Genomic DNA, 25,672 nt, shown 5'->3' on the forward strand with positions numbered 1-25,672 from the left:
TCCAGTGCTCCCCCACCCACTTTTATTGAATAGATCAAAGGATGGAGGTGCTCAGATCTCAGTGCAGAAAGGGATCATTCATTTTGTTTCTCCTTACTTGCCCCCACCCCAAAGCTAACTATCAAGACAAAACAAATAAACAGCGATGATGGTAACAAACAACAAAACCCAAATACTGTGTTAATGAGACCCAGGTCCAAGGCATTCACTTGGTAAAGAAACAGCACCAGCAGGGAGAAAGGTGAACCCCTCAAAGTCCCCAGCACTGCCTCCCTGGCCCTGGCCGGTTGAAGACGTCTACCTGTCACCCCTCTATTTACGACGACTTGTGCATACGTGTGTGCTCACTCCTGAAGGGCAGGAGGAAAACGCCAGCTGAGCAGGAGGTAATAATAGCTGCCCCTGCCCAGAAGGACCGTGGCTGCTGGAAGAGGCCAGGAAGTCAGCCCGGGGCCTTGTTTCCCTGCCTGGGTTCTCTACCTGGAACAGACTCAGAAGAAAGGTCAGGACCCCTCTTCCCAAACTCAGAAACGCCAACCCATCTAGCCACCCATTCCATTGGGCCAGCCGAGCGGTCCAGGCTCGAGCGTGGATCCCCCAGGTCCAGTGAAGGACCTGGGTCGTCCTCGGCCTTGCGGGGAGTCGGGGGCGCTAGCGCCTCTGGATTGGTACGCACTTCGCGGGTGCCCAGGGAGTGGGCGCCGGCGGGGAGGAGCTTGTCGGCTCCCGGTGTCTCCTGTTTCCACCCGCAACCGACCCGAGACTTAGCGTCTTCCCGGGATCGCCTTCCGAGCCGCACCTCGCCAGCTGGGTGTGCCGGAGAGGGGCAAGAACAGCAAGGCCCTCCCCAAACCCGCGGGCCAGCCCTCGGCGCCCAAGTCTGCCGGCGCAGCTGGCAAAACCCCGCATCTCCTTGAAGACTGACTCCCGCTGCCTCCCGCCCCTCAAGCCGAGTCCCAGGCCGAAAGAACTCCGAGGGACCTCGTGTCACAGTTCCAGCTCCTGCCCAGGCTCCCTCTCATCCCTGATTTCTAGCTTCAGAGACGCGAGCCCGGGCGCCTGCCGCCCAGCGATCCCTCCTAGAAAGCGGAGCTGGGCGGAACCGCACGGCGGACCCCTGGAGCGGGTTCCAGCGCTGCCTACCTGGTGCGGCAGGAGCCCGAGACATCCGCGTCCGAGCGGGCCTGGAGCTGGCCTGGGCTTCGCCGTGCACCCTTGGTTGGCGCAGGGCGGGCGCGAGCCGATCGCGGGCCTCTAGGCGGGTGCGGACCGGCGGCCGCGGGCCAGGAGGCAGGGCGGGCGGCCGGCCCGGAGGCGAGTTATATGGGCGCGGGGAGGGGAGGCGCCGCGGGGAGGGGGGCGGCCGCCAGCCTTAGCGCCTTTCGCAGCCCGGCGGCGGGAAGGCAGCGCGGGCACTCAGCCCTGGCGCGAGGAGGGCCGGGCGGCGGGGCCCGGCTGGGGCCTTGATCTTCTACCCGTGCTCCGCCTCCCCAGCTGGCCGGGTCCGAGTCGGGGTCCCGGAGCGCACTCCGCCCCGCCTCTTTCCCGCCGCTGTTTGGCGCGCGTGGCCCCTGCTGAGCCCCGCGGGGTCGCTGGAGCAGGGCTGCACACAGGTCGGCGCCGGGGGCCCTAGGGCTAAGGAGACTGGACTGCGAACTTCGGCAGGTCTGAGAGCGTCAGCCAGGGCGCGCGCGAGCCGCGGTGGGGACTTGGTCATGGGGCAGACTCCACTCTTCTGCGCGCTGGATTACCTCCGACGGTCTCCTCTCCCCAACTCCCCGACACTCCATCTCCCCACGCTGCTCCCGCTGCCGTGCGCGTGGTCTCCAAGGGGAGAGAAAAGCGAACCACGCTGAGTAGGGATGCCTCACCCCGGTCTGCGCTGGTTGTGGCAGACTGGGGACAGCCCGGGGAAGAAGGGGACGGCCCCCTCGGTTCGCGTCTCCTAGCCACAGCGGCTGCGGCTCGACTCCGCAGGCAAACAGGATCCCACAGAGATACTTTGGATATGACCATTCTCTCCCAGCGGGAGCTGTGTCCCACCGACCACAGGAATGACTCCACTGCACCCTGCTTGGTCCCTGGACGGTTGCCGCCTCCAGATCCTGGGCACCGGATTTACTCGGCAACGCTGGTGCTCATGAGCTTGAAAATGCTCTGGGTTCGCACACAGCTTTGGGTTAGTGGGCGACTCCGCTCTGGTCTGAGACACTAGCCGTGGTCGCAGCCGGCTTTTCCTGGGCAAATGAGAGCCTCAAAGGCCCTGATTCGGCTTCTTAGGGACTAGGCTGCAGGTCCTGACAGAGGGCGAGTCTGACTTGCACTGCCTCCGATGCTCATGGGACCCGTTACCTAGCTCTGCACTGATGCCCCTTTCCTATGGTGACCTCCATCCCTTGGGAGGTCCCCGCAGTGTGGCCCCTAGCATTGCCAGTGAGCTGGGCTGATGCAAACCGGTTTCTCCTGCGGCACGGGGACCCCACTTGCCCTGGCCCTGCTGACTTCCATATATAGTTATTGCTCACTGTTTGCAAGGCTTGGTTTGGGAATTCAAAAACCAATTCTACTCAGGGAGTTGGGTCTGACTGGGGACTGAAAAGGTCAGGACGAGAGCAGGACGCGTTTAGGCACCCCTAGGCGTTCCTTCAGGAGAAGTTGGATACACAGACGGGGGGGGGGGGCGCTAAGAGGTGCGAGCCGGACGCAGGCCGTGGCTCCTCTCTCAGAACACAGAGGATGCCGGGATTTGCGCGACCCAGAAGGCTGCAGAGGCGCAGCCTCTGTTGGGACTGGCGGGGACCACTAACGACTTGAGTGAGCGAGGGAGTTGGAAAGGTTTTGTCCCGGAAAGAGGCTCTGGGGTTGCGAGAGGACGAGAAGACGAGACATGGCACTCGGAGGGAGCGTCGGTATAAGCGAGTGCCCGCGCAGGGCCATCTCCGTGCCAAGACAGACTGTGGACTCTGGGTGCGGGCCCTGAAGCGTCCCAGTTCCCGCGCATCTAAGCCCAAGTGCGCTTGGAATGAAGTGCGCGCGATCCACACATTCGTTCGGCGGGGTAAGCCTCGAATTCGTTCTGTCCTTGATCTGAAAAGCCCCTGAGCATAAGAAAGTCACGCTGCAGGTAGTTGCTCGACTTAGCAAAAGAAAACAAGACAGATATTTATTTATACGTTATAAATAAAATAATTGTGGCAGACACTGTTACATATTGAATATATGTACTAATATATAAATATATGTTTACAGAGAGAGAGATAGCCCAGTTACATATTGAATTAAATTCGAATTTAGATAAGCCAGTAATCTGTCCCGCGATATTTGGGAACGTGCTTATATTACAAATGATTCGTTGTTTATCTGAAATTTGAATTTAGCCGTGCGTCCTGCATCTTGTCTGCCGCCCCAGCTGTCTGTGATCCGAGGTCTCTCAGACCCGACTTCGATATCTGGGACCCCGAAGGGAAGAGCGGCGGGCGGCGCCTTTAAGCGCCGGGCGGGGCGCGGACTCCCGGCCCCACAATGCCGCGCGGCAGCCCGCAGCGTCGATAGGCTGCAGCCTCCTTCCACCGCCCCACTTCCGGCCGCCTTCCCCGCCTTACTTCCGGCCGCGGCCGGGCGGTTGCGGGCGGCGGGCTCCCCGCGGGCTGTCGGGCGCGGGTCGGGCCCGCGGCGGACGGCGGCCATGAACTTCTCCGAGGCGTTCAAGCTCTCCAGCCTGCTCTGCAGGTTCTCCCCGGACGGCAAGTACCTGGTGAGCGGCGGCGCGCGGCCTGCGCCCGCGGCGGGAGCCCGGGCGGACGCGGTTCTGGACTCCGGCACCGCGGGCTGAGCGGGGCGGGATCAGGCAGGAGCTCCGGGGTGGGTGCCCCGGATCGGAGGGGTCCTGCACAGGCGCGCAGCCCCGGGCGGGAGGGACCCCTGGGCAGGTGCACAGCCCGGGGCGGGAGGGAGACCTGGGCAGGTGCTCCAGATAGGAGGGGTCCTGGGCAGGTGCACAGCCCCGGGCGGGAGGGAGACCTGGGCAGGTGCTCCAGATAGGAGGGATCCTGGGCAGGTGCACAGCCCCGGGCGGGAGGGAGACCTGGGCAGGTGCACAGCCCGGGGCGGGAGGGACCCCTGGGCAGGTGCGCAGCCCGGGGCGGGAAGGAGACCTGGGCAGGTGCTCCAGATAGGAGGGGTCCTGCACAGGCCCGCAGCCCCGGGCGGGAGGGAGACCTGGGCAGGTGCACAGCCCGGGGCGGGAGGGAGACCTGGGCAGGTGCGCAGCCCGGGGCGGGAGGGAGACCTGGGCAGGTGCTCCAGATAGGAGGGGTCCTGGGCAGGTGCACAGCCCCGGTCGGGAGGGGTCCTGCACAGGCACGCAGCCCCTGTCAAGAGGGAGACCTGGGCAGGTGCTTCGCATAGGAGGGGTACTCGACGGTGCACAGTCCCAGGCAGAAAGGGTCCTGAGCCGGTGCGCGAGGGGTTCATGACGGTGCGCAGCCCTGGGCAGAAGGGCCATCTGGGCAAGTGCTTCAGTCTGGAGGTGAACCTGGGCAAATGTGCAGTTCCAGGCGGCGGGGGGCGGGGGGGGGCGGCGCTGAGCAGGTGTGCTGAACACCGGGCTGCAGCTCGGTGTGCAGGTGTGCAACTCCAGGCAGAAGGGGTCCTGGGCTGGTTCTCCAGACTAGAAAGGGATCTGGGCAGGTGACTCCATATAGCTGTTTTTGGCTGTCAAAGGCAGATTAGGGATAAATCTGTGTCTCTTTCACTCACTTGAGAGCCCAGAAGATGTTAGCTGATTGTTACTTTGTCACAAAAGTTGCCTGTTAACTGGTAAATAATATGGCTACTTTGTTGTCAACTCTCCTCCCTGTCCTCACCACATTCAAGTAATGTCTTCAAGGCTAGACTTGAACAGCTCATTACATGAGTGACAATGCTTAAATTGCAGAGCTACAACTTCGAATTTTGAAATAAAGCAATATGACCAGTGTATATCCTAAGAAGTGGGGAGAATAATTGATATTGGGAAACGATTAAAGAAAAAACATCAGGCCTTAAAGAAAGTGTGCTTCATTTTTTTGTTCACTGTCCTGTATTAACCAACTGATGTTTTCTGATTCTTTTTCAGCTTGCACCTTTGTTAACATTCCTGTTATCTTGCATCTTTATTAACATTTCTGTTGTCTTTGTCTGGACCTTTGAGAATATAACTGCCAAAATGCATGTTTACTTTCTTTATGGAGGTATTATTCTAAATCACATAAAATAGTATTCAGCTACAAAGTACAAAATTTCATTAGCTTAAAGTGGCATCCAGAAACCTTGGTATGTTTTTCAAAGTGCCCCCTCCACAAATTAGGTGTTTTTTGTTTTTTTTTAAATCCATTTATGAAAGTTTCATTGATTTATAAGGAGAATGATTATATTTGCTTTTTGGTTTGTGTGCCCTCATCAGAATATTGTGGAACACTTGGTAATAATTTGTTACTGGAATCCTGTTCTTGAAAGCCCAGTTTTAGTATCATGCTATAGATATCAGATGGTGCTTGTGAGTGCCAAAGTCTCCATTTCTTAAGGAATTCATTGTAACTAATCAGAGCTGTGGAAGCTACAGTGTGAGAAAATAAGTTCTGTGATGCTGGCTCTTCAAGTCTGCAGTCACCACCTTCCCTTTTTCTTTTTTTCCCCACCAATGAGGCTTTCCTTGTGGAAGTTAATAAAGCTAATGTCTAGTTTGACCTCGATGAGTACAGAAATGAAGCAATTAACATTTAAAAATCCAGTCTTGATTTTTAGTCTATAATATAATGTATAGTCAGCAGGTGGTTACTTAGAAATTATTTGCATAAATATGGACATGAAGAAATATTTAAGAAACATTTAAGAAAATACATTTAAAACAGACTTTTTGATGTTCAGTGACAGGAACAAGTCACATGTGTTCACTTTTGGTTTGTTCTGGGTTGGCTAGTGGTGCCATTTAAAGGGTTTTGCTGCTTCTCACCAACAGCCCTGAGCCCTGGGGTTTTAACTCTTTATAAATTTGAGGAAACTGTCTAGAAGTGACAGTGGGAAAGACTCTGGTTATTAAGTCACAGAAGAGCTTTTCCCAGTATTCTGTCCCACTTGGGCTTAGTTTTTAGTATTAACTTCAGAAAGGAGTAGAAGTGCTTTAAGTAGAGTCTTAATAGGCTCACACTTTGTACTAGAGCATAGTTTATTTCTTTTTTTTTTTTTTTAATTACAGTGCTCCCCAGATTCTGATGACTACCTTCTCCTCCTTCTTTTTTCAGTAATAGAATCAGGGGCTCTCTACCATTGAGTTCCAGCTCTATACTAGAGCATAGTTTATTTCTTTAAATTTATTTTAATTGCAGATTTATCAGGTGCAGTGGTAATTTGACATATGTAGCATCTAGTGATAAAGTCATAGTGGAGCCTAACAATTTAAAACCTTTGTGGGCTGGTATTGTGGCTCAGTGGTAGAGCACTCGTCTAGCACATGTGAGGCCCTGGGTTCAATCCTCAGCACCACATAAAGATAAATAAATAAAATAAAGATATTGTGTCCAACCATAACTAAAAAATAAATATTAAAAAAATAAAATAAAATAAAACCTACTTTGTATATTCAGTCTCTTTATTACCTCCTCTTGTTTTGGGAATGAGCTCTGTGATTGCTGTGCGGCATGAAGCCGTGTAGGCATGAGGCTGTGTAGCAAAGCTGTGTAGACATGAAGCTGTGTAACGTAAAGCTCATGAGGCAGGGGAAGGCGATGGCGCTGATCGCAGGGCCACGCCGATGCCCCATGCCCCTCCTGTAGAGCAGAAGAGTCCAGTGCTTGCTCACTTATGTCTTTTAGGCCTCCTGTGTCCAGTACCGGTTAGTCGTCCGGGACGTGAGCACCTTGCAGATCCGTCAGCTGTACACCTGCCTGGACCAGATCCAGCACATAGAGTGGTCTGCAGACTCCCTCTTCATCCTCTGTGCCATGTACAGACGGGGGCTTGTGCAGGTGTGTGTTCTCGTGTTGGGGTCAGAGTTAGGAAACCTCCCTGGGAGTGTCGTGTCACCAGTGTTATGTCTTCCAGTTTGGAAAACAGTGGCAGTGCAGCTCAAAGTCAGTTTTCTTTTAAAATTATAATGTTCCTCTAATAGTTTAATACTTTAATTTTTTGCTTTTCAAATTTTATTTATTTATTTATTTAGTTGTGATTGGACACAATACCTTTATTCCATTCATTAATTTTTTTGTGGTGCTGAGGATCGAGCCCAGGGCCCCCGCGCATGCTAGGCGAGCGCTCTACTGCTGAGCCATAATCCCAGCCCCCTTAATACTTAAAAAATGAGTAAACCCTAGAATATTCTTGGTCTCTAAGCAAATATAATTCCAGAAATGGAGGTATTTGCCACTGCAGTCTAATGCTGGGGTGCTGTGTGTTTCAGGCAGTGCTAGATAAGGCAGTGCTTTGTCCCATACCCACAGCAGCTCAGTGAGGGCCTGGGAGGGCAACCTGGGTACATCGTTTTACAGGATAGCGAGAGAAGATCGCCCAGAAGCGAGCTTATGTTGCCATGGGCCTAGCGCCAGTGCTTCCTGAGGGCAGACTCCAGAGCTGTCCTATCTTGATCCAGCGCAGTGGACGGTCCCTGGGAGAAGGCATGCTGGGTGTGCCAGTTGGTTCCTGATGGTGCATCTCTCTCTTTGCAAATCCAGGTCTGGTCTCTGGAGCAGCCAGAGTGGCACTGCAAGATCGACGAGGGCTCTGCAGGGCTGGTGGCCTCGTGCTGGAGCCCAGACGGGCGCCACATTCTGAACACAACAGAATTCCATGTGAGTGTCAGGCCTTGTGAGCCTTGTCAGCCAGTGGGAGCCCACACTCTGCTCCCAAGGGGCCTGGGACTGTCACTGTTGGGCTCTGGAGCAGCATGTCTATCAAAAGTCCTATCCCAGAAGCACTGGATAACCTTTTAGGCCAATTTTGAAGAAAACACTTTTTTTCCCCTTTTTTTGTGACACTAGGTTTTTAACTTAAAATTTTCAAAAGGAAAAGTTATCATCTACAGAGTTATAAACCTTAAAGAAATGACTTTATTGTGTATCCCACATGACACATATATTAATTCTGAAACATAATTTATACAGAATCAGTTAATTGCCTAGAGTGCATTTGGATGACACTGTTCAACCTAAGACCAAGGTTGTGGCCACTTTGTAGGTGACATTAGAGTAAATGTCAAGATGAGGGGTGGAGGAACACCAGGAACCTCATGGCACCGGGCACCCTGGACAGTACTAAAATTGACCCCGATACTCAAGCAGACTTCCATTGCCACAGTGAAGAACAACACAGGGAAGCAGATGTCCCTGGCCAGGAATTGACCCTGTGGTCACCTGTGCCTCAGTCTAGTTGACAGGGAGGATGGAACACTCTCAGACCTGTGCCACTGGACCCTTCCAGATGCACAACCCTGTGGGAGGGTGTTGCCAAGGGTGAGAGGGGGCTCTGCCTCCTGCGTGTCAGTAAGAAGGCTGTGTGGTTCCGCAGGCTGCAGAGGGCAGCAGATTGCTGTCAAGCCCTGGAGTCCTGCTCTCCTCTCCAGGCCACTCCTCAGCTGGCACTTGGCATTATTCATTTCCTTGCTCTTCTGGGGGGCATCATATATGTTGCACAGATGTTTGGTTTGCAGTGGCTACAGCTCATTTAAATGTCCCTGTGCTTGCTTCACAGATCGCCCAGCGCTGTTTTTAGATTCACCCACGCAGACAGGTGTAGCTGGTTCGTTCATTCTTTGTAAGAAAAACCATGCCACAGTCTATTAGCCATTCTGTTTCTGGGCATTTTGGGTTGTCAGAGGCACAGGGCTGTCATGCTGTGGTTCATACCCCCTGTAACATATCCAGAAACCGTGGGAGGGTCCTGCCTGGTCAGCACCGATGTGTTCATCTCTCCGGACGGAGCTTTGCGATCCAGTGGAACTGTGCTGGCCTTCACTCTGGTTTAATTTCATGTCCTTAATTATGGGTGAGGTCGAGTGCTTTCGTATCTTGTTTTACACACGTTAATTTAGACAAGTAGAGTGTATAGCTGTGTGTGGTATGAGGTATGGACCCATTGTTATCTCTTCCCTGAGTTATTTATTCTAAATAATTACTTCATCCATCTTCACCCTGGTCTGAGTACTGAATTCCTTTATGCCCTCAGAATCATTTCTGATTTTCAGTCTCTTCCATTGTTGGTCCACTTAAGTGCCTGTGTCCCGCTGTTAACTGGTTGAGGTCTCACATTATGTATTTATTTACTTTTATATTTATTGTGCTGGGGATGGAACACACGGCCTCATATGTGCCAGGCCATGTGAGCCCCCCTCCCAGCCCTCTGAGCCCCGCTCCCAGCCCCTCGTGCCCTTACATGTTAGTGTGGATGTAGTAAGTAGCCTGTAGTGGACTAGGAGAAAAACGAGGGCTAGAGGTGTGAGTAAGCTGCAGAGCCTTGCCTAGCAGGAGCGAGGCCCTGTGAGAAGACAACGTATTTCCCAGGCAGTGAAACCCACCCACTTGATGCTTGCAGTTTGGAGGTTGTTTTGCAGGTAGTCCTGGGTGAGCAGGGCTGAGGACTTCGGCACCATAGTATGGGGCCCCTCATCGCTGTCCCTGTCCTGCCTGTCACCTGCAGCCTCCGTATCTGCGGCTTTGCCTGCTGGAGCTGCCTGCTGCCCAGAGCTCTGGCTCCCCCTTGCACCATGCTGTCCCGTCATGGTGTCCTGTGGCCACCCTCCTGCTGCTGAGTGCTTCTGAACTCTTCTGCATGGCCCCTGTGCCATTGTGGGCCGTCTTCTGATGGAAGTGGCCGTAGAGAGGCCTGTGCCCAGGGCCAGCAGGCTTCTTCAGCTGACAGTGGAGCGGGTGGAGTTGACAGAGGTGTATTCTTTCCTTTTCTTTTTTGAGGAACCCGGTGGCTCTCTACCCCTGAGCCACATCCCAAACACTTTTTATTTTGAAACAGTCTTTCTAAGTTGCTGAGGCTGGCCTTGAACTATGATCCTTGAGCTTCAGCCTTCCAAGTTGCCAGGGTTACAGGCCAGCACCACTGTGCCTGGCCCCCTAACTTTTTTTCTTACTGGATTTTGTGTGTGTGGGTGTGTGTGTGTGGGTGTGTGTGTTTACTGGGGATAGAACCCAGGGCCTCGTGAGTGCTGCTAAGCTATATCCCCAGCCCTCCTCCTGGAGGTTTCTAAACTTCTTTGTTCCTGGTGGGGTGAAGGCAGAAGCCAGGCTAAGTGCGTTTCCTGCTGGGGCCTCTGTAAGGTGCAGGCGGCAGATGCTGTCTCTGACACCTCCCTGTGCTCCCGGGTGTAGAAGTTTCTCGTTGAGTTGTCCAGCCTGCTCTGTGGAGTGGTCTCCACTCCTGCGCTCCGGGCCTGCGGCACCTGGCCTGCCACTGGGCAGTCTGCCTCTGGTGAAGACGGTTCCCTGGTCTCCTCATGGGACTCCTGCGCTACTCCACACCACCCTCCCCAGGCCTCAGCGTGGCAGAGGCTCTGGAGGACGAGCCCTGTCCTCAGTGCTCAAGTTCACAAGAGGGCAGTGCCTGCTGTCACCCCTCCACATGGTGTGCAGGCGTCCACGTGCCCGTGGGCTCCCAGACACAGCGGCCTCGGTCTGGTTTTCTTATTTTTTAGGAGGGATGATGTGGAGAAATCAAGTTAGTTGAGTTTTTAAGCTGAAGAACTGAAAGCAGGCAGCATTTTCTGGAGTCGCGCTGGCACAGAAAAGGGCACACTGCATCCTCAAGTGGCACTTACCCGACTGAGTGCCCTTGGGACCACATCCTTCCTAGGAGGGCTGTGGAGTGCCACCCGGCTCCTTGTGCCCAGCACTTGCTGCACTTCATGCTGCGATGTCCCTCCTTATGCAGCAGAGCAGCTATGGGACCTGAGGATCAGTGGCCTGTCGAGCTGCCCAGCGGGAAGGGCGTGGAGAACCTTTACAGAAACAAGTTCTTCTTGTCTGCTCACAGGGGTGGGGTATAGAGGGTCAGCATGTAATCAGGTGTGGCCGGCACACATGTGGAATTTGATGTTACATCCCAGAAGGTCGGTTCCCATCCAGGGATGTTCCCCTTGGTGCAGGTGTCCTCAGTCACTTGTTGGGACCTTGTCTTCTCTTGGCCTTTTGTACCAGCCTGGTCACCTCCAGGGGAGGGAGGGAGTGGTGGAAACAGCAACAGTGGTCACCTCCCAGCTACCACGTCAGGGGAGAGGAGAGGTGGAGAGCAGCGACAGCAGTGGCCTCCCAGCTGCCAGGGGAGGGAGAGGAGAGGTGGGGAGCAGTGACAGTGGTGGCCCCAGTGCTCTTCTGCAGAAGGCGCGGCATTTAACATCCTCCTCTTGGTAACCCCCCAATAGGCTGCAGCTGTCCCGGGGACTTAGCCAGAACCACCTGAGTCCACACAGAGCTCTAGAGGCTGAAAGAGGCTCTTCTGGGTCAAGACTTTTCTCCATCCAGACATTTCTGTGCCTGTCGTAATATGCAAGCCAGGAGACCTAGCGTTTAGAAACACACCCACTTGACTTGGCTCACTCAGACAATATCATTCCAGAACACAATTCTAAGAACATTAGTAGGAGGACAGTAAACTTTGCATTTGGACACAGTTGTAGAGAAGAGTCCCTGGAAGGATCAGTAGCCTTGTGTCAGTAAATCTTTTCCTGGGACTGGTGATCTGGTTTATGATTCGGGACAGTCTTTCTGAAGATGCTAAGTACGTGCCAATTCCTTTCTCTCTCCCATTTCCCCGATAGCTGCGGATAACTGTCTGGTCCCTGTGTACAAAGTCCGTGTCTTACATCAAGTATCCCAAAGCCTGTCAGCAGGGTGAGTCTGCCACAGCCGCTCCAACTTACTTCTTTGCATCTGTTTGGGGATTTGGGGACTTTCTTCCATGGAATATTTCCAACTTAGAAACTCAGCAGCACACCAGCTCCTAGTGGACCCTCTTCCTGTCCCCACTCAGCCCTTGTATAATTGAAGTGTCTCTCAGGCATGTTCCCATCTTTCTCTATAAAAGACAAGGCCCTTTCGCCACCATTTGGGTGACAAGAGGAAGCCAGGCAGACTTCAGTTAAAAGTGGAGTTCACAGGAGACCCTGGCCTTCCAGAGAGCGGGTGGTCAGACCCTCCAGCTGGTGCCCAGCAAGGACACGGCTCAGCATCCACATGAATGTCGAGTCATTGGCTCTTCTGGGGACTTTTCTGAGCTGGTCACACCCAGGGGCAGGCTAAGGCATGGTGACCCTCTCCCCATTAAGGCCTCCGGGAGGAGGTGGACTGCTGGGGCAGACACCTAGCATGCTGGGCAGGACTAGTGACTGCTGCATCTGTCGAGACAGAGGGAAGTAGTGTTACCCGACTGGACGGTTTGATGGTGTTACTGTTTTTCGGTTGCCATCCTATCAGCAATCTGGGAATTGCGTTGGCATGAAAGTGCAATTGTGTGATTATTTTTGATGTGTAGAGTTTGAATGTTAGCAGCTCTGCTGAGGAGGTGTGCACTGCCCGAGTGGAAGTCATAAATTATTGGAGGTGGTTTCTTTTCTTTTTCTCTTTTTTTAATTTTTTAATTGTAGATGGACAAAATGCCTCTATTTTATTTATATTTACGTGGAGCTAAGGGTGGAGCCCAGAGCCTCACACATGCCAGGCAAGCACTCCACCACTCAGCCCAGCCCTGGCCCTGAAGGTGACCTTTTTATTCACAAAGCCTGAAAACTTGGCCTGGGTTTTGTGAGGCGATATAGAACTGGAAAATACAATTTTACATTTTCAACCAAAGTTTTTTTCTAAGTAGTCATCTTTTTTTTTTTTTAAAGAGAGAGAGAGAGAGAATTTTAATATTTATATTTTAGTTTTCGGCGGACACAACATCTTTGTCTGTATGTGGTGCTGAGGATCGAACCCGGGCCGCACGCATGCCAGGCGAGCGCGCTACGGCTTGAGCCACATCCCCAGCCCTCTAAGTAGTCATGTTAAATTTACTTCTTCTAAACTATGAAGTTCAAAAGTAAAAAAAAGAAATGTACTAAGAACTGACCCTTGACCCGCTGAAGAGGAGCCTGGGCTTCTGTGGGCCGCCCAGCAGCTCTCGGGCCGGAGTTCTGCCCGTGGTGCTCTCGCTGGTGGGCACCCCCTTTGCCCTCCGCTTGCTTTGTCGTCCTCCATGGGAAACCACTGCTGTCCTTTCTCTTGCTTGGCTGCTTCCTAATTGGGTGCTCTCCCCTTCCTGGCAGGGGTCACTTTCACCAGGGATGGCCGCTACATGGCCCTGGCAGAGAGGCGGGACTGCAAGGACTACGTGAGCATCTTCGTGTGCAGCGACTGGCAGCTCCTGAGGGTACGGCGCTTCCTCACCCTGGGGGAGCAAGGCGCCCGGAGTGGGCCCCCCAGCACTGCTGCTGGCACTTGCGCTGTGTGGAGGGATTTTAACCACAGGGACAGAATGTAGATATTTTCCTTCATTTGTGTGTAAGAAAATTAAATGCATGAGTGTTAAAAACAGTAAGTGTACAGAGAAGGCAGCTGGCCGGAAGCATGCGCTGCCTCACTTAGGAGCTCTGCATTTGCTTAGCCATTCGAGACCTGCCTGGGCAACATGATGGGGCTCCCATCTGAAGAAAATACATGAATAAAAGAAACACTTATTTAGGAAAAGATTGGCAGATTTTCATGTTTTCCTCTCCCCCTTGGAAGCATTTTGATACAGACACCCAGGACCTGGCAGGGATCGAGTGGGCCCCGAACGGTTGTGTGCTGGCAGTGTGGGATACCTGCTTGGAGGTACGGAGTGTGCCCAGTGACAGTCCTGCTCCTCACCCGGTGCTCTGTGCAGACAGTGAGACAGTGGGCTTGGCCTCGTTGCAGTTGACTGTCGTCAGGTGTATGCCACAGTCTCCCCTTTCCCTGTGCCACTTGGAGTGTAATCCCACTTCACAGGCGGGTGGAGGACACTTCTCCTGTGCTGCTCCCCATGGGCTGCAGGAGTCTGCAGCGCCACTGCTGTGTTTCTGGGAAAGTGACGCCTGCATGTCTCCTCTGCAGTATAAGATCCTGCTATACTCCCTGGATGGCCGCCTGCTGTCCGCCTACTGTGCCTACGAGTGGTCCCTGGGCATCAAGTCGGTGGCTTGGAGCCCCAGCAGTCAGTTCCTGGCAGTGGGGAGCTACGACGGAAAGGTGGGGACAGGTGGGGTGGGAACCCAGTGAGCAGCCCTGCTTAGCCCCACGGCTCACCTCAGCTGTGCTTCTTTCTCCAGGTGCGCCTCCTTAATCATGTGACTTGGAAAATGATCACTGAGTTCGGGCATCCTGCAGCCATCAACAACCCCAAGATAGTAAGTCCGGGTCCTGAGCTGGGGGTCTGAGCAGTGTTTGGGGAGAGGGAGGAGCCGCAATTGCATTCTGACCCTGCTGATGTTATTGTCCCCACACCTGCATCTTTCTGTGCTCTGCTGGTTCTGTCAGTGCAGGCTTAGATTTCGAGCTCTGCTGCCCACAGGCTCTTCCAGCCACTGCACTTGCACTTCAGGCCTCTTTCCAAGAGGACCTGAGTCTGCCCCTGCCCCTGCATAGTGGGCTGGGAGAGCTGGGCACCTCCACAGGGCCTGAGGAGGTCACCTTCCAGGCCCAGGGAGCAGGAAGCACAAAGTCCTCTGATGGAGAGGACTTTTGGTGTCCATTTGTGCAGCAGCAGCAGCAAGTGTCCACTGCCTTCTGGCCTCTGGTCTGTGTGGGTGATGGTAGAAGATGAGATAAAAATGCTGGCCTCCCTGGTAGGGCTGCACTGGCCCTGAGGAGGAGAATACGAGTGGCGTAGCAGGCAGGCACAGGGCCAGGCCAGCCAGCCAGGGACCTTCCTGGAGGTGACATCAAGGTGAGTACTGGGAGGAGGCGCAGAGAGGAGCTGCAGGTGCCAGGAATGGGCGATCTCAGGCCAAGGTGCCTCTTGGAGGGAGCGGTGAGGGAGGCTCTGGGAGGGAAGGCTGACCATAAGAGCCCAAAGATGTCCCGTGGCCGCTGCATCTCTCTAGGGCCTCTCACATGTATGCCTTAAAACTAAGCCAGGTGAACCCTGCACCAGGGCCCCCGAGTGTTGGTCAGCTCTCCCTGCTGTGACAGAATGCCTGCAGAAATAGCTTGCAGGTGGGAAGTCACGGCCTCAGGGTTCGGTCCATGTCACCTAGCCCTCTTGCTTTGAGCCTATGGCGAGGCAAAGCAGAGCTGCTTACCTTGTGGTGGCCAAGAAGCAGAGCAAGAGGGGAAGGCCTGGGTCCCAGGTCCCCTTTAGGCCACGCCCCCAGTGACCTAACTTCCTCCCCTAGGTGCGACCTCCCCTTGTGGCCACAGGCTGGGGACCATCAGCAAATGGGCCTTTGGGGGACTTTAAGATCCAGACTGTAGGCCCAAGCCTGCCACACCTCCTCCTCGGGGAGGTTCCTCCGCATGCTGCTTGCTGGCATCTGGTGGTGCCCACTCTCCTTGGCCGTCACCAGGGAAGTGGATGCCCCGCTCACTCCTGCACGGTTGGCTGCAGGAGTGACCGGGTGCTGTCTGAACACAGCTGCACACTGGCTCCTCGCTTCTCAAGGGGCACTTGCCAGCAGGCTCAGGTGGCCCTGGGGAGCCTCCCCTCCACAGGTGGCACCGTTACGCCACAGCTGCTTGCCCAGCACCCTCGGGCATCCCCATAGCAGCTCCCGGGTCTCAGCCCTGTCCCTCCTACCTGGTGGCCGGGTTGTCTTTCAGGTTGTGTATAAGGAAGTGGAGAAGGGCCCACCGCTGGGGCTAGGCCGCCTGTCCTTCCCGCCACCCCTACCACTGGCGGCCCCCCTCTCGGCCTCGGAGAGCAAATGTAAGTAGCAGAGGGCTGCTGTCCTCTGCATGGGACACTCTGCTTGTTTTTGTTTTTCTTTTAAAATGAAAAAGATTCCTTTTTGTCCAAATACATTTCAGGTGCTCTTTATTTTTTTAAAAGTCCATTTCCCTTCTTGTGCTGCCTCCAGCCAGCGATGGAGTAAGTGCTGGAGTCTAGATTGACAGGTGGCTCACTGAGGGCAGGACTTGACATCAAGAGTGAGGTGCCCCAGGGGGATCAGAGAGCCTGCAGGGGTGCAGTGAGCGGGACTAGCTGGACACAGCAGGGTGTGGTGACCCCTCGGCCGTGCTGGTCCTGGCCATGCACTGGGGGCAAGGAGCCTGTGCTCCAGAGGACACATGGACCTTAGGGACATGTGGGGATAGCACCTGGCCCTTTGCAGGTGTGGAGGGTAGGAGGACAGCCTGGCCCCAAGAAGCAGCTCACCGCCACTTGTCCTGCAGCCTCCTGCTGCTGGTTTTATAAAGCTCTCTGCATCTGAAAGCCACAGAAACAGTGAGGTTGAGCTTGACTGAACCAGGACACTGACCGCTGACCGGGTGGGAAAACAACTGCTGAGGTGTGAGAGCAATGAGGGCAGCGAGGCTGGGTAGATCTGGAACAAGCCGGATGACATGATGCCCTGTCATTTCTTCTTTACCAGACAATGTCCCCAACACTGTATGGGTCTGGGACATCCAGGCCTGGCAGGCAGTGGTGCTACTGTCCCTGGGGGAGTTCCCCAGGCCTCTGTGCTGTAGCCGACTCAGGCGAGCTCAGCATCTCTCCCTTGTGACGTTCCAGATGAGATCGCCTCTGTGCCAGTTTCCCTGCAGACCCTGAAGCCGGCCACCGACAGAGCGAACCCTAGGATGGGCGTGGGGATGCTGGCTTTCAGTGCTGACAGCTACTTCCTGGCCACAAGGAATGGTCAGTATGCGCTGGTGTCTATCTGCTGTGCCCCACGCTCCAGGGGTAGAAATAATGGGAAAGAAAAAGCAAGTGAGGGGCCGTGCGTGGGCTCTGATTGCCTGGCGAGATGCAGTGTCCTGCTGCAGAGGCCCCTCGGGAGTCCAGCTCTTCTTTGCGGAGGCAGCAGGCCAGGGAGTCAGCAGCAGTACCTTGGCCTCTGCACACTCATTCCTCCTTAAGAAAGAACAGGAGCCAGGCGCAGTGGCACGCGCCTTAATCCCAGCAGCTGGCAAGGCCGAAACAGGATTGAGTTCAAAGCCAGCCTCAGCAATCGCTGGGGAGGCTGAGACAGGAGGAGATGAGTTCAGTGCCAGCAACGGCGAGGTGCTAAGCAACTTAGTGAGACCCTGTCTCGGGATGTGACTCAGTGGTCGAGTGCCCCCAAGTTCAATCCCTGGTATCCCATCCCCCCAAAAAACAAAAAGAAAGAATAGGGCATAGGGCAGGCTGTCTGCCCTGTAGGCCTGGTTCTTCTTCTTCTTTTTTTTTTTTAATTAATGATGGCAGCTCTTACAACAAAGCCAAAGAAGAACATTGGTGGATGGTCTTTGCTCTGGAACCCTGGTCCTCTGAAGCAGGCTCAGGAACACTGACCTCTCCAGGGCTTGCTTGCAGAGGGGCCAGGCTACCTAGGGTCAGCAGAACACGGATGACAAGATGTCCTGTCATTTCTTCCTTCCCAGACAATGTCCCCAACACCGTTTGGGTCTGGGACATCCAGAAGCTCAGGCTCTTCGTGGTGCTGGAGCAGCTGGCCCCCGTGCGCTCTTTCCTGTGGGACCCACAGCAGCCTCGGCTGGCCATCTGCACAGGAGGCAGCAAGGTCTACCTGTGGTCCCCGGCAGGCTGCATGTCGGTGCAGGTGCCTGGGGAGGGTGAGTGCATCTGGTGGGCGTGGAGCTGCAGCCTCTGGGGCAGCTGCCAGGCCCTCTGCTGCGCGGGGCAGCTCTTCCACGTCTTTCAGGAAACTTCAAGGCCTGGGCCCAGTGTGCGCACCTGACGGGACCCACCACCCTAAGCTTCATCGGGTGGATGGTGGCTTTGAGCTCTACCTGGCTTCACCCATCTGGGTCACCCAGGTCCCTTCTGTTTGCCCGTGGGGCACAGGCTGCCTTCCTCGGGGATCCTCATCTCTCTGCTCTAATCCTTTGGCTACCCTTTTCTGTCTCTAGGTGACTTTCCGGTGCTTTCTCTGTGCTGGCATTCAAGTGGGGACTCCTTGGCCCTCCTCAGTAAGGATCACTTCTGTCTCTGTTTCCTGGACACTGAAGAGGGGGTCCACACAGCTTTGGAACAACGGGACAGCCATGCGTAGGACCTGGTGGAACCCTCAGCAGGGACTCCATGTCCCTGATCTGGGAAGGAAGAGGTTCCCCTGGGAGCTCTCCGGCTGTGATGTGCTGGCAGTGACTTGACTCTGATTTTCTGTAGCAAGGGGGTTTTGTAAATATGTGTGGTATAAAGCTGTAATTTTCATTATTTAAAATAAATATTTGCTAATTTATAAAACATTGATGCTTATTTCCTTGAAGTGCCATCACGGCAGGTTTTCCAGGTTAGGCCGAGTTGCTAGTCAATCTCAGGACGTGAAGGACGCTGTGCCGCAGAGCCCACCCCACTGCCATGGCTGCTCTGGGTTCTTTTCAGTCGCTGGTGGTTTCAGGAGGGCATGGTGTGCCTGCCCTCTGTGGTAGGGTGTACTCTGGAGTGAGGGGACAAGCACCTGAGGGCAGGGCTCTCCTGGGTCCTCTCAAGGGGATGATAGCTGGGAGGTAGCGGCTGGAGCACCAGGGGCGCTGAGAGGCTGCCCGCACTGTGTCTCTTCATGGAGGACGTGCCAGGCAGGATCCTGCTCCTGCTCCTGCTCCTGCAGAGCCTGCAGACAGACCTTCAAAACTGAGGCTTGAGACTCACTCACTGGGGAGCTGCTCTTTCCTGTGGGACCCACAGCAGCCTCGGCACTAATTTTAATGACAATAACCTCAAAAAACAGCAACATCCATTTGGTTCTAAACATCTTTACTACAAGACTGCAAGAGCAGGCTGAAGACCTGGGTGCTTTGAGACAGCCTTCCACTGGACAGGCCACGTGTCCCGGTCGCATCCGTGCCAGCAAGCGTAAAGCCATGACAGAGCTGTAAGTGAGGAGGAGGAGACTGAGGAGCCAGCGCTCAAGTCGCGAGTGCTGCAGCCCCACTAGGCGTGGGCTGGGAGTCTGATGGCACCTGGAACCTACGGGCTGCAGGAGCAGGGTGGCAGCGCGTCTCTGGGGATCTAACACGTCCTTGCTTTAAAGTGCATCCTTTAAAGTTCAAACTACCTATTTCCCTTTTAAACATGAACAAAATAACAAAAGCTTAGGAAACCTATAGTTGTCAAAATTATGTGCAATTCCTCAACAAATTGTGTTAAGTGATTCTCTGTAAACTTTTTTGGGCCTGGGGAAAAAGTATTAACAACTTGGATTAATTTTAGAAAACATACAACTGTAGGTCAACCATATTTACAAAAAACAACTGTCCGCTAGGCTCTGACAAGGCACAGACTGCTGTGACCAGTCTGTAGGCTGCTTTGTATTTTGCTTAAAAAAATGGATAAAATTTCAAAAATACAAAATTTGACATGAGTGTAAACACATGTGCAAGTGCAGGCACTGGAGATGCCAGGCTCCTCCCCATACTGAGGTCTACACAGCGAGGCGCGCAGATGCGCCCACAGACTCGAAGCATGCTGCAGGGGCTGGGCAGGAAACCACAAGAAGCTAATGGTCACTTGAGGGGACACGAACGGCAGCAGCACGGGGTCAGCTACGTCTCTGCCCCTCTCTGTAGCTCACTAAGGAATTCACTGGACCATGCTAATAACATCAGATCCCCAAAGGTGGCCACCCCGGTCCTCCCTCCAGTAGCAGCGGGCTGGCTTGAGGTCTCCCGCATTCCCGAGTTCCCCTCAACAAGGCTTTCCTTGGGGGATGGCTCCACGCTGAGCTGTCTAGAAGCCAATCTTGCCTCTGGTCATGGAATAACCCAGTTTGGCCTCGTTGTTGATGAAGGACATCAATCCCACGTAGGTCTCGATGAGCAGGGGCCGCTCCAAGACCAGCACACCATTCGCTTGTCCTGGCAGAGGACTTTCTTTTTGGGCTTTTTTGACAGCTTGGATTAACAGAGCCTTGAAGCTTTCCAACTTTAAAGAGAAAAAACAAGGAGCTTCAAGCAACAAAAGAGTAATCTGTTAAATGGAAAAATTTGCATTTGGAGACATTTAACTCTCTCAAAACACACACACACAGGCACGTGTCACTTAATGGCAATGAGATGTTCTAAAAACGTCTTTAAGTGATTCCATTTTGAGAATATCACAGTACTTATACAACCGGTACGCAGGTCACTCGGGTGCCGGCGTGGCCGGCGTGGCACACTGCGTCACAGCACACTCGTATAGGGAGAAGCACCCTCCAAATGCTGATCAGAGAAAAACAGGCACGTGAGCCAGTCCTGGGTACTGCTGCCCGGCACCGCGTCCTGGCCCGCGGGCAGTGATTCCATGTTTGCAGCTGTCTGCCCCAGTGCCCACCACTGCTGTGTGAGCAGGCTGCTGTGGCACAACGTGACTCTGCGGTGTGTGCCTTTTTCTTTGTTGAGCCCCTCAGGGCCCTCACTTGACAAGACACCTCTCGGCCACTTCTTGGGAGTCCCTCCACTGCCTTCAGCGTGGCTCTCTGATTGGCATGACACCTGCCATTGTGCTCGTTGGTTTAGACATCAGCCTTTCCTCCCGACAGGACTTGGAGGGTGGCAAGTGTTTTGCCACAGAGGCCTACTTCATCCTAGGCAGGCTCCCAGGTGCAAGGCACCCAAACCCATCTCTGCTCCAAACCTGGCCTGAGGCCCAGGGAGCACCCAGACTAAGTGTCTTCAACATGGCGGGTCAGCTGCTACTCCCTACCGTGTGCTAGGCTATTCTCCAAGAGAATCAGCAGCAGCAAGAGGCCATGTTACAGACCAGCAGTTATACGGGCTCCTCACACACAAATGAAATAATTTTTTCCCCAGTAATGGGAAAGGAACCCAGGGTGTTCTGCCACTGAGCTCCATTCTTGGGCCTTTTCGTTTTGTTTTGAGACAGAGTCCTACTAAGTAGCCCAGGCTGGCATTAAACTTGCAATCTTCCTGCCTCAGCTTCCAGAAGCACTAAGATTACAAGTGGGCACCAAAGTGCATAGTTTAACCAGAATAAAATTTTTAAAATATTTTTTTTAGTTGCAGTTGGACACAATACCTTTATTTATTTATTTTTTATGTGGATCGAACCCAGGGCCGCACACGTGCTAGGTGAGCGCTCCACTGCTGAGCCCCAGCCCCAGCCCTAACCAAAAATTTTAAAAGCTACAAGTTCATTTCCTCATGGTCAGCAGTCATTCTTCAAGCTCTCATCCCTGCATGTGGCCACAAGACTGGGTGACACAGACCTCTCACCACTGCTGGATGTGCAGCTGCAGTGGCTGCTGACCACCTGCTCACCTGGCACAGAGAAGCCGTCTTTTCATCCACACCAGCCATTGGGTGCTCTATGAAAGTGGCATAGGGCACGTTTGTGGACCAGGGGTTCCATCTGTTTATGAAAGAAGGACGACTCTGCTTGTCCCATTGGATGCGAATCCCAAAGCCTTCTCGCCTGACACATGAGAACAAACAGCCATCTTCAACACCACAGACAGGAGGCTCTCACACCCGGCAGAGACGAAAAGCAGCAGTTAAGTAGCTCTGTATCCCAGGAAGACCCGAGACACTTCCCAACCCAGAGTGGCTTTGGGTATCACTGTTACCCGGGCTGGCCTTGACCTCATGATCCTCCCTCCTCAGACTCCCAAGTCGCTGGGGATATAGATGTACACCACCATGCCCAGCTGTTTGGCTTAAGGACTTTTAAATATGACAAGTTAAATATATTGTCTTATTTATCTAAACTTTATCTTTACTTATGCATTAAAAATTAATAGAAATACATCATAGATAGCCTAGCCCGTGATTAATGTGTTCATAACTTTGCTGTTTCTTTACTGTATCATTAAATGCTGGTTAAAATTTTTAATCATGTTGGCTCACTGAATTCTCCATTCAAATCTCTACATCAAACTCTAAATTGTAGCTGGGTACAAAATAAAACCTCTGAATTTTACAGTTTAGGTTTTTTTCCTATTAAAGATGATCAATTCTTTTTAAAAAATATTTTTTAGTTGTAGTTGACACAATATCTTTATTTTATTTATTTATTTTTATGTGGTGCTGAGGATTGAACTCAGGGTCTCACACATGCTAGGCGAGTGCTCTACCGCTGAGCCAGCACCCCTGCCCCAAGATGATCAGTTCTTGAAAGTTGAGCAATAGGTATTTTTTTTCCTCTCTTCTTTTTCTTTTTTGGTGGTATTGGGGACTAAACCCAGGGGTGGTCTACCACTGACCTACATCCCTGGCCCCTTTTTTGTTTTTAACTTTTTACTTTGAGATAGGGTCTCACTAAGTTGCCTAAGCTGTCCTCAAACTCACAATCCTCCTGTCTCAGCCTCCAAAGTGGCTGGGATAATAGGTGTGGGCCTCTGTGCTTGGCTACCCCCAGGTATTTGCAAATATATCCACCCTTAGTAATATCTATAAATTAAATTGGCACTCTTAAAAAAATCAACCAACAAAATCACTGGGCTTGAACATGTAATCTTTCCTTGGATGGAGATAAAATGCCCTGAGGAACATCCAGTTCTCTTTTGACAGTGGCTCTGCTGGGATGTATCTGAAACCCAGTTAAACCACTTCCACTGCAAGCCTAAAAGCTGTCTTTCATGCCAAAATCCCTCTCGAAAGCACTGGACTCCCAGAAAGTCACTTGCTTCTATTTTAAGGATCTTTCTATCCATCCTCCAGGCTGAGATCATTAGCTTACACAGAACAGCAGACACAGGACTACCACCTAGGGGTTTAAAAGAGCTGAGTTCTAAGGTCACAATGGTCCCAACAGCAAGATAAGGGCTTCTTTGAATGCACTCACTTGTTGAGAGATTTGGGGGGAAACTGGAACTCTCCGTGGGAGATGGTGTCCACTGCACTGAGTGCCACCCTGACCACCTGCTGGCACTGAAGGCTGATGAAGTCGTACTTACAGATGAGCAACGACTGGTCAGTGACCAACACCAGACGCTCTTTTTCGTTGTTCCAGTGGTCCACCCTAGAGGCGAAGACAAGTCACCTGTTCCCACCCTCTTGAGCAAACACAGCCCTGGTCTTCTCAGGGGTGTGTTCCAGTGGTTCGCAGGGCCTGGTCACGGGAAGCTCCCCCCCAACACCGGAGGCTCGCTTACTCGGTCAGCAGCCACACCCCCTGGATCTCGCCGTCCTCCACGGGCCGGACAACGGCGCGGATCTCTTCCACGGCCTGCTCGATGGTGCCGGGCTGGACGCGGCCGGGGCAGAGGTCAATCTGGGCGGGCGCTCTCCTCTCCTCCTGTCCCTCTGCTCCGTCCTGCCAGGTCTCCCCTGCTTCCCAGGGCCTGGTCCTCCTCCCCAGCCTTCCAGACCCTCCCGCGGTCCCAGGTTCCTCCCTTGCCCTCCCCGTCCGTGCCCGACCCTCCTCCCCAGCCCTCCCGCTGCCCTCCCCGTGCCCGACCCTCCTCCCCTGTCCTCCCACTGCCCTCCCCGTGCCCAACCATCCTCCCCTGCCCTCCCGCGGCCGGGCCCGGCCAGGCCCTCACCCGGAACACGAAGTACTCCTTGACGCGGGCGCGGCGCGTGGGGTCGTGGACGCTGAGCGGCCACAGCGTCTGGCGCAGTGGCGTGCCCACCCCTGCCCGGGCCCCGCCCGCGCTGCCCGGCCCCACGTCCTCGCCGGCCGCCAGCAGGGCCGTGGGGCTCGTGCCCGCGGAGTCCACCGAGTCCCGCAGCTGCAGCATCGCCACTCCGGGCCGGGACCCTACCCCGAAGCCGCCGCCTTAGGGCCACCGCCCGCAGCCGTCAGCGCTGCCCCGCCCTTTAGTCGCGATTGGCTGAGAGCCGCCGGACCCGCCCCAGTCTCCGCCCCTAAAGCGCCCGCCTCCCCCTCGGGATTGGCTCTTTCCCAGCCGTCCTCCGCGATTGGCTCCGGCCCTCCGCTGTTCATATTCCCTCCCACCCCTGGCTGCACCGGAAGCAGCTGTGGCTTGCAGACCCACTTCCTGTTTACGGAACTGAAAACGGACCACACCAAGAGTGTTGCCAGGGAGACGCGGGCGTCGGGGGAGGAGGAAGGGGAGGGCCGCAGGAAGGAGGAGCCAGGAACTCTCGGAACCGGACCTCCCAGTGCTGGTGCTCCACGAGCGGGGTGTGCGCACTCGCCCATTTGAGTAACGCCCCTTCCTCCTGCGCGGGAGTGGCTGCTGTACGTACGCGCCTGTGCGCTTCGGCGGTGTGAGTACGTCGGGCGTGTGCGTAGCCAGGGGCCTGTGAACGTTAGGTGTGTGCACGTCAGGAGTCCGCACCTGGCGGAAGGCTGCGCGGTGGTGAAGGGTCTGCCTGGATCCAGCGGTCCTCGGGGCGGGACCGCAGATCCCCTGCAGAGCTCTGCCTGGGCCAGAAACTGGAGCTCCCCAGGAACAGGGGGGCCCAGCGCGGTGCTGAATTCAGGCATCCTTCGCGTCCTCATAGGGACCTTAGGAAGCAGGCAGAAGAGGATACTTGAGGCACAGGATCAGCCACCTGCCAGTGTCACACCACCAAGGGTCAGGATGGGCATTCTTTTGACCTGCTCTTGTCCCTAGGGTCACTATACGGTTGTCTGTCCGCCCCCAGCCCAGCGATATGCACAGGAGCTGCACACTGCCCTGGATTCTGCTATCCCTTCGGGAGACTCAGCCCATCCCAGTGCCACCCTCCTTGGCACTATCTTCACAGGCTCAGTACATTCCGCTGGTCCCTCTGACCACTGCCCTGTCATGTCCCTGTTGCCCCCCCCACACACACACACACGAGACTCTTGTCAACTCCGTGTGCTCACCTCCCCGGGAGATGTTCCGCCATTGACCAGGACTTGCTTTGTTCATGTTCTTGGCTATGTAGGTCACTCGCTGTGCCCTGGGTCATCGTGCTGTGTGTGCTGCCATGTTGGGAGTCTCTGGAGCTAGCCCCTCTTCTCTGGGTCTTCATGACCGCTTTCAGAGTTCTTTACCTTTCATGAGAGCGCAGGATGTAAATGCTATTGTGCTTGCTGCAGACCTGTAAACAGGTCTAGGTCTGGAGAGTTTCTGGAACTGTCTGAGGTTGCACAACCAGCACAACTGTGCCGACCAGCAGCGACCCTCCTGGCTTGTGTAAAATGCAAGGGCTGGTGAGACCATCATCCCCAAGATCTCCCAGAGCAGGGATTCACAGGGGACCACACAGTAGTTCCTTAAGAGCTGCTCACAAGAGGTCAGCATTGATAGAAGCAGGAGACACCAGAATACTTTGCTTCCTGAAAAACTCAAGATTTTGAAGTGGGCAAAATGAGTGTGCAAATATATGATGGCGTGTTGCTAGCACCATGGGCCTGTGGAGTTGGGGCTGAAGTTCAGCTAGCTGCTACACCTTCAGTGGACCAGGGCAGGTCATACCCCCACCCCTGCTGTGGGCCCTGCCCTTTGGAGGAGCAAGCCCCTCTTCTCTGGCAGTGGAGCCCCTGCCCAGCCCTTGTTGGGGAGCAGCCTGAGCCTTTGGGCTGGAAGAGCGGTGTCCCTTTCAGCCTAGAGATGGTGGTGCAGAGCTAGCCCTCGATGGCAGCTGGCAGGGGAACTTGG

At 54.3% G+C, this 25,672-nt stretch overlaps 2 protein-coding genes across 5 annotated transcripts; one reads left to right on the plus strand and one right to left on the minus strand.

Annotated features, from left to right (window-relative positions):
• Positions 1-3,592: 3,592 nt before the first annotated feature.
• Positions 3,593-18,381, plus strand: Wrap73 (WD repeat containing, antisense to TP73). Of its 3 annotated transcripts, none has more exons than XM_078025067.1 (12): positions 3,593-3,754; positions 6,852-7,004; positions 7,707-7,823; positions 11,795-11,867; positions 13,280-13,383; positions 13,740-13,826; positions 14,088-14,222; positions 14,285-14,380; positions 15,792-15,897; positions 16,705-16,830; positions 17,556-17,747; positions 18,045-18,381. In XM_078025067.1, the coding sequence occupies exons 1-12, from the start codon at positions 3,686-3,688 to the stop codon at positions 18,185-18,187; spliced, it is 1,401 nt and encodes a 466-aa protein (XP_077881193.1). In that variant the 5' UTR covers positions 3,593-3,685; the 3' UTR covers positions 18,188-18,381. The 3 variants fall into 3 exon arrangements, with proteins under 3 accessions (XP_077881193.1, XP_005339278.1, XP_077881194.1); XM_005339221.5 differs by having other exon boundaries at positions 14,303-14,380; XM_078025068.1 differs by lacking the exon at positions 13,740-13,826.
• Positions 15,989-23,905, minus strand: Tprg1l (tumor protein p63 regulated 1 like). 2 transcript variants are annotated; one of them, XM_078025069.1, is made up of 5 exons: positions 23,618-23,905; positions 23,228-23,319; positions 22,918-23,094; positions 21,396-21,486; positions 15,989-20,058 (listed from the first exon to the last, which is right to left on the minus strand). In XM_078025069.1, exons 1-5 carry the CDS (start codon positions 23,813-23,815, stop codon positions 19,864-19,866), a joined length of 753 nt encoding a protein of 250 aa, XP_077881195.1. In that variant the 5' UTR covers positions 23,816-23,905; the 3' UTR covers positions 15,989-19,863. The 2 variants fall into 2 exon arrangements, with proteins under 2 accessions (XP_077881195.1, XP_005339276.1); XM_005339219.4 differs by having other exon boundaries at positions 21,396-21,549; positions 23,618-23,904.
• Between the last annotated feature and the right edge of the window lie 1,767 nt (positions 23,906-25,672).

Source organism: Ictidomys tridecemlineatus, chromosome 11, assembly GCF_052094955.1.
Source record: "Ictidomys tridecemlineatus isolate mIctTri1 chromosome 11, mIctTri1.hap1, whole genome shotgun sequence".
NCBI lineage: Eukaryota > Metazoa > Chordata > Mammalia > Rodentia > Sciuridae > Ictidomys > Ictidomys tridecemlineatus.

Coding starts and splice junctions, on each gene's coding strand:
- Wrap73 (XM_078025067.1), top strand. CDS start 3,686: ATGAACTTCTCCGAGGCGTTCAAGCTCTCCAGCCTGCTCTGCAGGTTC. Junction 3,755..6,851: donor CCCCGGACGGCAAGTACCTG/GTGAGCGGCGGC, acceptor TATGTCTTTTAG/GCCTCCTGTGTCCAGTACCG. Junction 17,748..18,044: donor GGTGCAGGTGCCTGGGGAGG/GTGAGTGCATCT, acceptor TTCTGTCTCTAG/GTGACTTTCCGGTGCTTTCT.
- Tprg1l (XM_005339219.4), bottom strand. CDS start 23,815: ATGCTGCAGCTGCGGGACTCGGTGGACTCCGCGGGCACGAGCCCCACG. Junction 21,550..22,917: donor CCCCCCAAATCTCTCAACAA/GTGAGTGCATTC, acceptor CTCATGTGTCAG/GCGAGAAGGCTTTGGGATTC. Junction 20,059..21,395: donor AGACGGCTTCTCTGTGCCAG/GTGAGCAGGTGG, acceptor TTCTCTTTAAAG/TTGGAAAGCTTCAAGGCTCT.